The sequence below is a fragment of the Oryzias latipes genome, chromosome 14, assembly GCF_002234675.1.
Source record: "Oryzias latipes chromosome 14, ASM223467v1".
Classification (NCBI taxonomy): Eukaryota; Metazoa; Chordata; class Actinopteri; order Beloniformes; family Adrianichthyidae; genus Oryzias; species Oryzias latipes.
In genome coordinates, this window is record NC_019872.2 from 27,244,593 (window position 1) to 27,256,818 (window position 12,226).

General features: G+C 47.1%; 2 protein-coding genes across 3 annotated transcripts in view; one reads left to right on the forward strand and one right to left on the reverse strand.

Moving 5' to 3' along the window:
- Nucleotides 1-527: 527 nt before the first annotated feature.
- kcnj1 (potassium voltage-gated channel subfamily J member 1) lies at nucleotides 528-2,259 on the forward strand. The gene has a single exon (XM_023962594.1). It carries the CDS (start codon nucleotides 560-562, stop codon nucleotides 1,697-1,699), a length of 1,140 nt encoding a protein of 379 aa, XP_023818362.1. The 5' UTR covers nucleotides 528-559; the 3' UTR covers nucleotides 1,700-2,259.
- Nucleotides 2,260-5,214: 2,955 nt separating this feature from the next.
- The window catches only part of LOC105355693 (vacuolar protein sorting-associated protein 37D), a 40,413-nt gene continuing 33,401 nt past the window's right edge, over nucleotides 5,215-12,226 (reverse strand). The window contains exons 4-5 of one of the 2 annotated variants that reach the window (XM_020709156.2): nucleotides 11,287-11,541; nucleotides 5,215-9,139 (exon numbers count right to left, since the gene is read on the reverse strand). In XM_020709156.2, coding sequence (XP_020564815.1) covers nucleotides 8,990-9,139; nucleotides 11,287-11,541 — 405 coding nt within the window. In that variant the 3' untranslated portion in view covers nucleotides 5,215-8,989. Of the gene's footprint in view, nucleotides 9,140-9,483; nucleotides 11,542-12,226 lie in introns of those variants that run through there. The other variant, XM_011483956.3, reaches the window with a different exon arrangement.

Genomic DNA, 12,226 nt, shown 5'->3' on the forward strand with positions numbered 1-12,226 from the left:
ACATTTGTATTGAAAGTGAACAAAAAAAAATCAAAACTGACATCAGAAAATTAAAAAATGATTAAGCTAAAAAAAGGGGGCATTGTAAAAGTAATGAAATAGGTTAAAGTTTTACTTGCAGATTAACAATAGAACTAACAGTTCTAGCTCCCTTTTTATAATTTGGAATGACAAACAAAGAAACAACGTTGCCCGAAATGAGCTTCTTATAATCAGGAGTAGGTAAGGTAGAGATGCCAAAAAGAATCAGGACAATGGTCCTTGAGGTCTGGACTCTGACCATCCTGGTCACAAGTTTCTGGAGATCCCAACGTTTTCAGAATTACAGAATTATTGCATACCCGATTATGGATCAGTATGAATAAATCATAGTGATCCTAAAATAGGTTTCCTAACAAGGTTCTGGCCCAAAACACATCTGTGACAAAGCAGCAACTAGTTTCTGACAAACTTGAATTAAAAAAAAAAGCAGCCCACCCTATCTCTGGACCTTAAGCGAGTACTGAACCTGTAGGGGGAACCATCTGTAACCAAACCTGTTTGTTCCTGCAGATCCACGATGTTCCAGCTGTTCCCCGGTCACATCCAGCCAGTTGGACTCCGAGGCCGTAAAACCCGTCTGGTGACCAAAGATGGGCATTGCAACATTGAGTTTGGCAACATTGAATGCAGTAATCACTTTGCATACCTGGTGGACTTCTGGACCACATTTGTGGAGATCCGTTGGCGGTTTGTCCTCTTGCTGTTTGTGGCAACATTTACAGGCAGCTGGTTCGTTTTCAGTCTTCTTTGGTACTGGATTGCAAAGAGTAACGGGGATTTGGTTGGACAGAACCGTACCGAGGGACACGTCCAGTGTATAGACAATGTTAACGACCTAATGACAGCGTTCCTGTACTCATTAGAGACCCAGACCACCATTGGATATGGCGGCAGGGCACTAACTGGGCACTGTGCTGGCACAGTGGCTCTGATCGTCATTCAGTCTCTAATCGGAGTCTTCATTAACTGTTTTATGTGCGGCGTCATCTTGGCCAAGATCTCCTTACCCAAAAAAAGGGCAAAGACGGTCACTTTCAGTGACACAGCTGTCATCTGTTTGAAGAAAGAAAGCTTGTGTCTCCTCATCAGAGTGGCTAATCTTCGCAAGACGTTACTGATTGGAAGCCAAATCTACGGAAAGCTGCTGAGAACGACAACCACACCAGATGGAGAGACCATCATATTGGATCAGGTGGACGTTGACTTCATGGTTGATGCTGGGAAGGATAACTTGTTCTTCGTCTGCCCTCTCACCCTCTACCACATCATCAACAAATCAAGTCCCTTCTACGAGCTGTCGGCGGACACTCTTCCTCAGCAGGACTTTGAACTGGTGGTCTTTTTGGACGGGATGGCCGAATCCACCAGTTCTTCCTGCCAAGTCCGAACCTCCTACATCCCTCAGGAGATTCAGTGGGGCTACAGCTTCCTGCCTATTATTTCTCGCACTAAGACAGGGAAGTACCGCGTGGATTTCTCCAACTTTTCCAAAAGCGTCCAGGTCACCACGCCTCACTGCATCCAGTGCTCTCAGGCAGATGTAGACCAGAAGAACCACAATAAAGACGGCCACAGTAACCAGCAGAAGCAGGGCATCGACAACCCGGGGTTCCAAATAATCGAAATTCACAACCCGATGGACATCACCAAAATGTGAGCTGCTTGGAGAGTTCCGTTCACGTGGAGCTCTGCTAGAGTCCGCAGGCTTCAGAATGAAAGCCAGTAAAGCTCCTTCCAACAGCTAACAGTTCAATTCTCGTCAACTCTTTTACCTTCAGCAGCAAAAAAAGCTGAGAGCTGATCATGACAGGATAAACTTTTGTAGAGAGCAGCAGTTCGGCTGCTCATTAAACTGCAGTTGGAACTTGGCATGAAGAAAGTGTAGAAGACAGTTTGAAACTCTGACACACTCAAATAGGGTAAACAGTGAAAGGCACAGTGGGTAGTTCTTGAAGAGATTATGGCCTGAGCCCCCTCTAATGAAAAGCTGCAGTGTAAGGCCTGACACAGGAGTTCGCTCATTATTTTTACTTTATAACACAAATTCCCTCTGTGGGTTTTTTCATGTTAAAAGATGTTTCATTAATAAGGAAACTTGGAGCATATCTGCTAGTACTAAGATGTCATGTTGGCTGGTCTGGATGTTGTCTCAGGGAAAATTCTCTTAAAATTAAACCCTTTATATTGCAAATTGAAATATTGCCCGTCATTGACTCAGTTAGGATCCCACATACTAAAGTGTCATCAGAGCTTTTACCCATTCCTGGGTAAAGTGAGGCGTCCCTGGTGAAGCACACACTCCTTGGCACGCGACAATGAAATTCATGTACGGGGCGCCGTGGTGCAGCGGTCGACCCATGATCGTAAGATCCCGAAACATTCAGAGTTCCTTTCACTGGAACTAAGGGGCCAAGTCCTGAAGAACAGGCCCACACCATAATTCCTCCTCCACCAAATTTCACACTCAGCACAATGCAGTCCCCAATGTACCGTTCTCCTGGCAACCTCCAAACCCAGACTCGTCCATCAGATTTCCAAATGGAAAAGCGTGATTCACTGCTCTAGAGTCCAGTGGCGGTGTGGCTTACGCCGCTGCATCGACGCTTTGCATTGGACTTGGTGATGTGTGGCTTGGATGCAGCTGCTCGGCCATGGAAACCCATTCCATGAATCTCTCTGCCTGCTGGACTTGGACTCATCTGAAGGTCACATGACGTTTGGAGCTCTGCAGCAACTGACTGCAGAAAGTTGGCCACCTCTTTGCACTTTGTGCCTCAGCATCCGCTGACCCCTCTCCGTTGGTTTACGTGGTCTACCACTTGGTGGCTGAGTTGTTGTTGTTCCCAAACTCTTCCATTATGCTCTGACAGCTGACTGTGGAATATTTAGGACATTTCTCCATTGGATTTGTTGCACAGTTGACGTCCTATGACAGCTCCACACTGGAATTCACTGAGCTCCTGACAGCAGCCCATTCATTCACAGATGTTTGTGAAAACAGTCTCACAGCCTGATACACCTGTGGCCAGACCAGGTGATTAGGACGCCTGATTCTAATCACTTGGGACGGGAGAGCCAATACTTTTGGCAATACAGAGACAAGAGGCTGAGATGGAGGTAGCGGAGATGAAGATGTTGAGGTTCTCCTTAGGAGTGACCAGGTTAGACAGGATAAGGAACGAGTACATCAGAGGGACGGCTCATGTTGCCTGTGTTAGCGACAAAGTCAGAGAAGCCAGACTGAGATGGTTTGGACATGTTCAGAGGAGGGATAGTGGATATATTGGTAGAAGGATGTTGGAGATGGAGCTGCCTGGCCGGAGGGCAAGAGGACGGCCAAAGAGGAGATATATGGATGTCTTAACAGAGGACATGAAGTTGGCTAATGTTAGGGTAGAAGATGTCCATGACAGAGTGAGGTGGAAAAGGATGATTCGCTGTGGCGACCCCTGATGGGAAAAGCCGAAAGAGAAAGAAGAGTGTATGTCCTCCATTACGATAAAAATGTTACAAGAACGTGTTAAAAACACCAAAAACACCATTTTAATCAGAGTGGGTCTTTACGGTTTGCTTCAATCGACTCTGTTACCTCCCAAAAAGCATCACTAATAATTTCATATTTTTCCTTTGTTCCTATCATTTGTGTGAAATGAAAATAATTTAGCGTTTATTGTTTAAATGTGACAAATATTTAGATAATATATTTTACTTGAATGCGCTGATGAACTCTTCTTCTTCAAGCACTGTTGATTATTGCGGTATAAATGCAGTTTTCTCTGGTCACGTTGTTCTAAACAAAGGCAGTAAACAAATGACATCATCAGTGTTGTGATGGTCACCTGCAGGCCACCATAAGTCAGTGACACAACAGCCTCATTGGAGTTTTTTTTTTTTTTCTATTGCCAAAAGACTCTGCTTCAGGCTTCATCCCACCAACTCTTGAGGTTCTCCTCAGCGCCCCTCAGGTTTACCGGAGACCCTCAGCCACTGCATGCAGTGGCTGAGGGTCCATGTGTGGCGAAGGCAGCCGAACTGCTCATTTATTGCTGCCACATGTCTGTCATGAGGCCTCAGAAACCGCTTTCATCTCCTCTGGATTAGCAGGAGCAAGTTAACTGGGCCTCATCTGCATAACAATGAACACAAGTGTTGGGGGGGGGATTGGCACCATGAGGCTGGAGCCGCTGAAAGAAAACAGTCAGAGAAAGATGACAGCGCTGGGTGGAGAGCGCTGCGCCGCTTGGTAATCTCATAGAAAACTGATTACAGCAGCTCTCTTTAAACATTCAGTCTAAACGAGATGGGACAGCAACAGAGAGCGCACGACGACGTGCACGGATTCAACACATCCTTGAAATAACCTGCAAACCCCTTCATTACTGCGAGGCAGTCACTAAAAAAACCATCTGGTCTGTTTTACCAATCATGTAAACCTCAATCTGCTGTCTTATTGAATTACGACGCGTGTGATTTGAAGAAATCAAATTGATGCAACTCAACCCCCCCCCCCCCCCCCTGTGAGCTGTGTCAGGAAGGACAAAAGGGTCAAACTACTAAGGCCAAGTCAGCCATCTGAGTCCTGACCTAGACTTTTATAGGCATCAGTCGTTGCCCGGGGCAACAACTGACTGCAGAGGTGTTGACCTACGGGGGCAGATGGAGATCAATTCTTCGGTTCCTTTTTCACATTTTTCCTTCTAAATTCTGCAGAATGGGTGAGGATTTAGAAAAACATTGTTTCTAAACATCAGGTGAACTTTCTGGAACTTCTGCGGGAAACCCGTTGGGTTTTCTGAAAACACAAGACTGAAAAGCTCAAATACAGACCTCCTACCATTTCTTGAAGTTTAAATTTCAGATTTTTTAAGACCATGTATATAAAACATGAAGCCCATTTCCTATTTAATTCATTTATTCCCATTTAAACCGTAGCTTCTCATCTTGTCTGTGGTCTGAACCAGCAGTAGGCATCCAGCGTATTGGTGCAAATCTATGATTTGATGAAAAAGATGAAATTTTCAACAACACCACAGTTCTTAAGGCTCAGATATCAAATTTCAAGACTTTTAAGGCGTTTTTTCTTCTTCAAATATCATAAATTCAATGCTTGTAAGACTTTTTGAGACCATGAAATAACATGAAATGAAGAAATAAACAGACCAACAAACTCCCTCTGAGTTGAAAATGACTTTAATTGACATTTCCTGGAGTAACACGGGAAGCAAATGAAAGTTATTTTTTATGTAAACAAGTTGTTTAAGGCCACTTGAATGTTGGAGTGTTGGCAGAAGTACAGCGAGGAACCCGCCGACAGTTTTGATCGGAAATAAATCAGCAGATTTCTCACGTAAAGCTCAGCATGCAGAAGAACTTTCCCAGCAGCCTTCACACCGACAGACGCGGTAGCGGTTAGTCAGCCTCAAATAAGGATTTTTACCCTGTAAAAATGCCTAAATGACCTGACGACAGATTACACTTATGCCTTTTATTCAAATTTGAGGGTAAAAAGGTTTCGTGTCACTCTTGATGATGCGAATCATCTGATGCAGGAGGAAGAATGAGCCTTAGGCAGCGGTTTGATCCAAGCCGTCCTTGAAGTCATAACTGGCGCTGCAGTAACGGTGACGTGTGCGGAGATGCTTGGAGATCCATGTTTTGGAGAATTTGATTAAATTAAATTAGATAAAAGTTGGTTTTAATGAGTCCAAACTAACACCAGAAAAACACCAGATGCTCAGAAAATGGGACATAACTGTAACCTTGTTCACATTTAGCTTTTGGTGGTGGTCGATGAGTCTGGGGGTGGTACCACGCTGGGGCTACCCAGTGCCCCACACTCGGGGGAGGGGTTAAAAGGTGGTGACATGTAGAATTGACTTGAGGGGGGCCTCAAGAGTGCTCACACCTGCATAATTTAAACTTCACCTTTAGGACTCCTGGGTGGGGGCTTGTCCAGGGCCTTTGAATTGGGGGGAGGGGGGTGTATAGGATCTTAGGAATGGCAGGAGGGGGAGCCATCTTTGCCCAGGCTGGGGCTCACATTTGCAGTGCTAAGGACGTTATGCTTTGGTGCACTTACTGTATGTGAGAACTGGACTGAGTGAGCCCCTCCCCTGGCGTTCCAAACAGGAAGTACCTGCTGGCTCCAAGAAGCCAAAATCCTAGCAGGTTCTCCGTCATTCTATTGGTCAGAAGAACCATTCTTACCCTATCAGGTTTTTTCTGTAGTTCAAGTTATTCATGTTATAAGATGACCAATCAGATGCCTCAATAAAAGTAGGTGGAGCCTGCTGATCCTCCAGTCCGACGATTTTATACGTCTGACAGATTTCATGTAGCTATTAGGTGGTAGGGGTGTGGCCTTCCAACAAGCTCACTGCTGATTGGCCAGAGTGGCTGCCATAGAAACGTTGACTCAGACTTACTCAGTACGAGATCACAGCTTACAGACGTCATTTGGCTCCAACACGGCGGCAGCTATTTCGTGATAGGATGGCAACTGAATCGACTTTATTGGGTTGGAGCTGTCCAGTGGAACTGGACTCCAGTTCTCACACACAGTCAATGGGTTGACCCTTTGGCCCCGTGTGCTGGTGTGGAGTGGACGCACTTCTGCGTCTCTGTTCAAGAGTGTCTGCACAAACATTTATGAGGGTTTGTGCCGCAACTTTAGGATGTGCGTCTGTCCACAAACGTCCGTTTTTCGTCTTTCCTGGGACAATTTGATCCCGAATCCTTTTATCCTTCAACTGACCCAACTGGGAAACTTTCAGAATAAAGCGTCAGCAGCTACAATCACCAACGTGTGGAAAAACTATTCCAAGCCCCCCCTCAAACACAGGGCCTCCTCATGGGGGCGCTAGAGCCAAAAGCTGTCTGGTTTCGTCTTGAGGGAGTGGACAAACTCCAAAAAATATCATCGTCCAACCCATTACCCCAATTATTTCAGTCTGACTCTGAACACAGTGATGGATGAGAGGCACTGTGCCCCCCCCCCAGCTAAAAATACACAACATTAGCAGCTTTGAAGATAACAGGAGTCATTGGGGGGCTGACCGAGCTGATTTCAAGAACGGTACAGCCTCTACAACATACAGTAGCAGCGGATCGGGTTCAAGTCCGCCGTGTGCAACGCTTCAGCGGACAGAAGGAAGCGGCGAGCAGTTCCACCACGTCACGTTCTCGCCGCTTTAAGAGGCTTCATTTCACCGGCTCTTAAAGGCGGAGCGGCATCTCCTCACCGCCCTGACAGGTGCATAGATTCGTCATTTCTCCTCTCAGAAGAACCGCCGGTATAAACCTGTGACCTTTCAGGCGTTCAGGAGATAAGAGAACGCGCTCTGGATGGAAATCTGAACCCACGAGGCTCATATTGTCTGGCTGACTGCTGTGGCTGTCATAAAGATCTAAGAAGGTCAAATTTCACTGCTTTTTGTGGTGATCTATGGCAGAACAACAGCTTCGCTCTCCAGTTCTCCATCTTCCTGAGCTGATTATAAAAAAGTTTCTCTCTGGTGAGGTTTTCTGTCAAAGCTCGACAAGAAGAGCTACAAATGTCTAAAAATACACCAACAAAGAAAAAAATAACCACCTCTGTCAGGCTATTGCAACTCTCTTTCTACTCAACAAATCCGGAAGTCCAGAACCGAACAGAACTGTGGTTCTGTCCCGCCGCAGCAGCAGCCGTCCTGGACTGAAGGACCGGACCCTTTTCACAATTCTTCATTCTTTCGGCGCCTTTAAGCCACAAACTCGCACCAACGACACGGGGAAAAAGGAATTCTGGGTATAGTGAACGACCCCCCCCCCCCCCCCCTCACCCAAAAAAAAAACCAAAAAACATCACAGCGGGAGAAACCATAAAGACAAACAAACGTGGGGCTTGAGGAAAACCCAAAACCCACTAGCGAAGCTAAAACACAGGTGTTGGGAACATGCTAAGGAAGGTCTGAAATTATTATTATGGGATGGCCACAGGCAGTCATTTTGTGGGAAGTTTGGGAATTTTTCCATTTTTGGAAGCTCTTCATGAAACTTCACACACACACCACCAGGTCCACAACCAATACCAACGTTTTCTTGACCTTTGACCTCGATAGGAGGGCACCATTTAAAAAAACAAACAAACAAAACGACAGTAAACCCCTAGAAATTTAATTCTTTTGCCTCCTAACTCCTAGAGCATTATTGTGAAGCTACTTAAGAATAAATGTTGGTTTTAAGTTTGATACATTTTGAACAGCAAGTTTGGAAAAACGCTGCTCCCTTGTTGATCAAACGTTTAATACAAACTAAATACATAAAATCCCCGGCTCAACCTGAACGAAATGAACATATTAGGAATGTGGGTGTGGTTAACCAGAAACCTCAGTTGCCATGGAAATCCCAAAATCTACTTCTGCAGATTCTTCTTAAAATGACATAGACCTGTCTGTCACCACCAGGCAACCAAGAAATAAAGTGGTTGCCATGGAGATAAACCCAACAGAAAACTGCTATTTTGGAAACCATGTGACGGGGAGAGTCGGATCGTGGAGCAGCTGCTCAGCCAGCGAGAGGCAAAATGCACAATGCCATTTTTATTGCACCTCTTTTATTGATCATTTTCATTGCATTTGACTTGCACTTAGTGATTTCACCTGTAAAAAGGGGAGGTCTGTGTCGTTTTTTGGGTGTTCTCTTCCTGAAATCTTTGCTGATGTAAATTCTGAAGGTCCACAAGCGCTGCATGTTGAAGCAGTCTTTTCTTTTAGCTGCTTAGCCTTTGATGTTACTTCAACATGAATGAAGGACTCAGCCGTGGGAGCCCAGGCGACTCTGATGAAGAGCTCGCTAATTTGTTTGCTATAAATCCGTAAACTGTTTACACTGGAGGCTCCAGGGAATTAAGCAAATCCGCACTTTAGATCTGAGAGAAGACGCCGGCGTCGTGTTTGCTTCGGTCCCGCTAACGAGCTGCTCGATGGCGTCCGCGATCCAGCCTGGATGTGATCGGCTGCTTCTCCAGCCTGAGCACCTGCAGCTGCAGGAGGGAACCCTGAACTCGTTTTTTAGTTTTAGGCCCCGCTCGTCGGCGGGAAGGCTGCTGGCACCAGTCCTGGTTAGAAAAAAGTCACGTTTTCTTTTTAAAACGGATTGGAAAAACCAAAGCACAGCTGCGGAACAAACACCTGACAATGTTTTGAACACAGTCGCACAGGAATCCTCAGGCATGAGGATGGAAGATTCAGAAAATTCAAGAACACGACAACAAGCGCCCCCGCCCAGTGTTGGGGACGCCTCTTGGGGAAATCTAGTGGGGTAAGAGTGGGAGGATCTGTGGTCACGACCGATCTGGGCTCAGAACGATCCATTCATAAAAAGCAAACGTTTTCCTGCTTCATTTCAGCTCCTTAGCTCTGGGTACCACCTGGGTTAAAAACAAAACACCAAAATAGAATATCCAGTTTCCTTAAAGCAACCTTTGTAATTTCCAGATGAGAAATTGGTTTTTCAGTTGCATGAAATGCGGATTTTCCTCATTGTTACTAATGAAAGTTCCACTTAAACCCCCCGTTGTGGGAAAAATGAGCAGACATTTGACACAACAGAACAGCGAGCTTATGAATGGAGCATGAATGCATTCAGTGTTTTGGCAGTGAGACCCCCCCCCCCACACACACACACACGTCCCGTCAGACGTGACGCCCACAGAGGCCGGGTCAGCCTCCGTCTGTGCTCATGAGGCGAGGCGGCGCTGCATTTAGACCCTGAGTGGACACCGAACTGCATGTTGGGAGCCGGTGCCTGGTTGCATCGAACCACAGTTTTGTTATTTGAATATAAATCCAACAGGAAGACGAGACGACCGGAAAAAAAAAGATAAACGCAGAAAAGAGCGACTCAACATAGAAAAGACTGGAAACGACCACGAACGGCCGTTAAAGAAACAAGAACGTCTATGAAGCGGCGAATAGAAGCCTTAGAGTTTATCTGCATATATATACATTTTTTAAATCCGATTCTTCAAGATTTTCGATTCCTCACTTGCATGGCTTTAAATAATTTTCGCGTTGTTGTTTTGAAGTAAAGCAGACGTGGCTTGACTCAAAGCAATCAGGCACCGGCCCGTAAAAGGCATTTTCATGTACTCTGTTGAGCTGTAGTAAGCATGCACTTATGAGTTATTCATGAAGGAATGAAGGTGGAAGAGCAGAGTCTTTACAACCCAGCGCCATAATCTTTGACGTCTGCGGGGGGGGGGGGTGCTAACCTGAACCTGCCCCTGTTGGGCTCTGACTCAGACAGATTTAAATCCCCCGCCCCCTGCTGGTCCGTCTGAGGGAGAAGCCGGAGCGCCAGTAAAACAAAACGCCGTTTAGGATTTAGGCGAGTCGACAGGCGAACTGCAGCGCTGTTAATGGGAAAGGCGGGTGGGCTTTGAGTCATGGACTGTTCCTCCAACACGCAGCGGGCAACATTAAGTTAAAGTCGGGGAATAAATACCACCTGCTCCGTTAGCGGATCGGAGGAGGACCGAAGCTGCTCCGCATGAGCGGCGCGACACTTTGGCGGTCGTCCAGAGCAGCGCTGCGTCGTTTTCCGCAGCACAAGAGCGTCCTCTTCCTCCGCCTGTGTTCCACATCCGTCTGTGGGAACTAGAAAATATACTAAAATAGACATCTCTGCTTCTGATCGGCGGCGGCGCTCGTTTGGGATCCAATCCACCGCGGAGAGCTGTTGAAGGAGAGCGCGGTGTGACACCGGGACGCCTCCGGTTCAAAACACCAGGAGGCGGAGGGATTTGGGTTTTTCTTTGTGCCGTCTGAATGGAAGTGATAAAAAAAATGACGGTTGCAGCTCCTCCCCGCTGCTCTGCTCGTCTTCCTCTTCCAGTTGTGATGAAGAACAGAAAGGAAGCCTCCTGGCTCCGTGGACGTCCTCTCTGGCGTGATTGTGACCGTCGGAGGTCAGCGCCGGGCTGCCCCTCCTCTATCGGTACGGTGGTTCGGGCTGCTGAGGGTTCGGCCTGTAAAGCTGCTGAACTCTCACCGGCCGTCCATTGGCCCGCCAGCCCCCCGGCAGCTGCCCGATGACCCTGAGGCCGACCGGCTGGCCGTGTCCCGGGAGGGGGTTGCCGGGGCTGAGGATGTGGGTCTGTCCCGCTTGCGGCTCGGCAGGAGAGCTGCTACTTGGGGGCGCTGAGGCGGGAGGGGAAACGGGGTAGTGTGGGAGGAGGATGGCGGGCGTGAGCCCGTAGCGTACCTGGAACACCCTAAGAGGTCCCTGTGCTATGAAGCCATTGGGCCTCTGAGGCTCCTGAGGCGGCTCCGAGTCCCTCTTGACCTCCGGGACCTCCTCTGCTCTCTTGCTCCTGCACGGCTGCTTCCTGGCGCGGGTCGCCTCCTGCATTTTCTCGACCTGAGCCCGTCGGATGTGGTAAGTCTTCCTGGAGCTTTGGAAGGAGTCCAGGAACTCATCCAGGCCGACGTTACCCTCCATGAACTTCTCCAGCAGCTCCTGAGAAACAATGAAACCAGCATTAGCAGACGGACAACACACAAAGAGCATGAGGGGATCCACTCCACCAGCTGGATCCGTTTGATCCACTCTGCAGACACGTCTGGGATCCGATCACAGCAGGAACCACAGAGTCTGCATTTTTCCTGCAAGCTGAGCAAACCTGAAAAATGAAGACCAAGAATGTTTCCAAACACGACCAGATCAGACCTAATGCTCCTCTCTGAATCCATGAAAACCTTGATTTAAATGCAAAGTCTCACTGGGATCATCTTTAGATCTGTTTTCAAAGCGTTTTCAGAGGTCTTTCAACCATGATATAGCCTAAATTAACAAACGTCTGTCGTTTTCTAGAACATGGTTTCTGCAGAGCGGCAGAAGTTCATCCGAAATTCACCTCTGAGTTGTGGGCGGGAGTAAGCCTTCTTTGATTTCCCATCATCCCTTTGTTCACTCTCTCTTCCACTAGCTTACAGCCCCTCACACCTTACCAAACCTTGGCGGTAAAACAAAAACGGTGATCAATATCAGATCTATCCGGCCGAACAGTTTAGATCCAGATTCCAGCTCAAACAAAGACGTTTACGGATCTATTTGTCTGCAGGTGGATGATCAGAATGGAGCGGAGCAGGAAGTATTTTCTCCGTCACAAATACGATCAATTTTTCATCTGCTCCTAATCCAC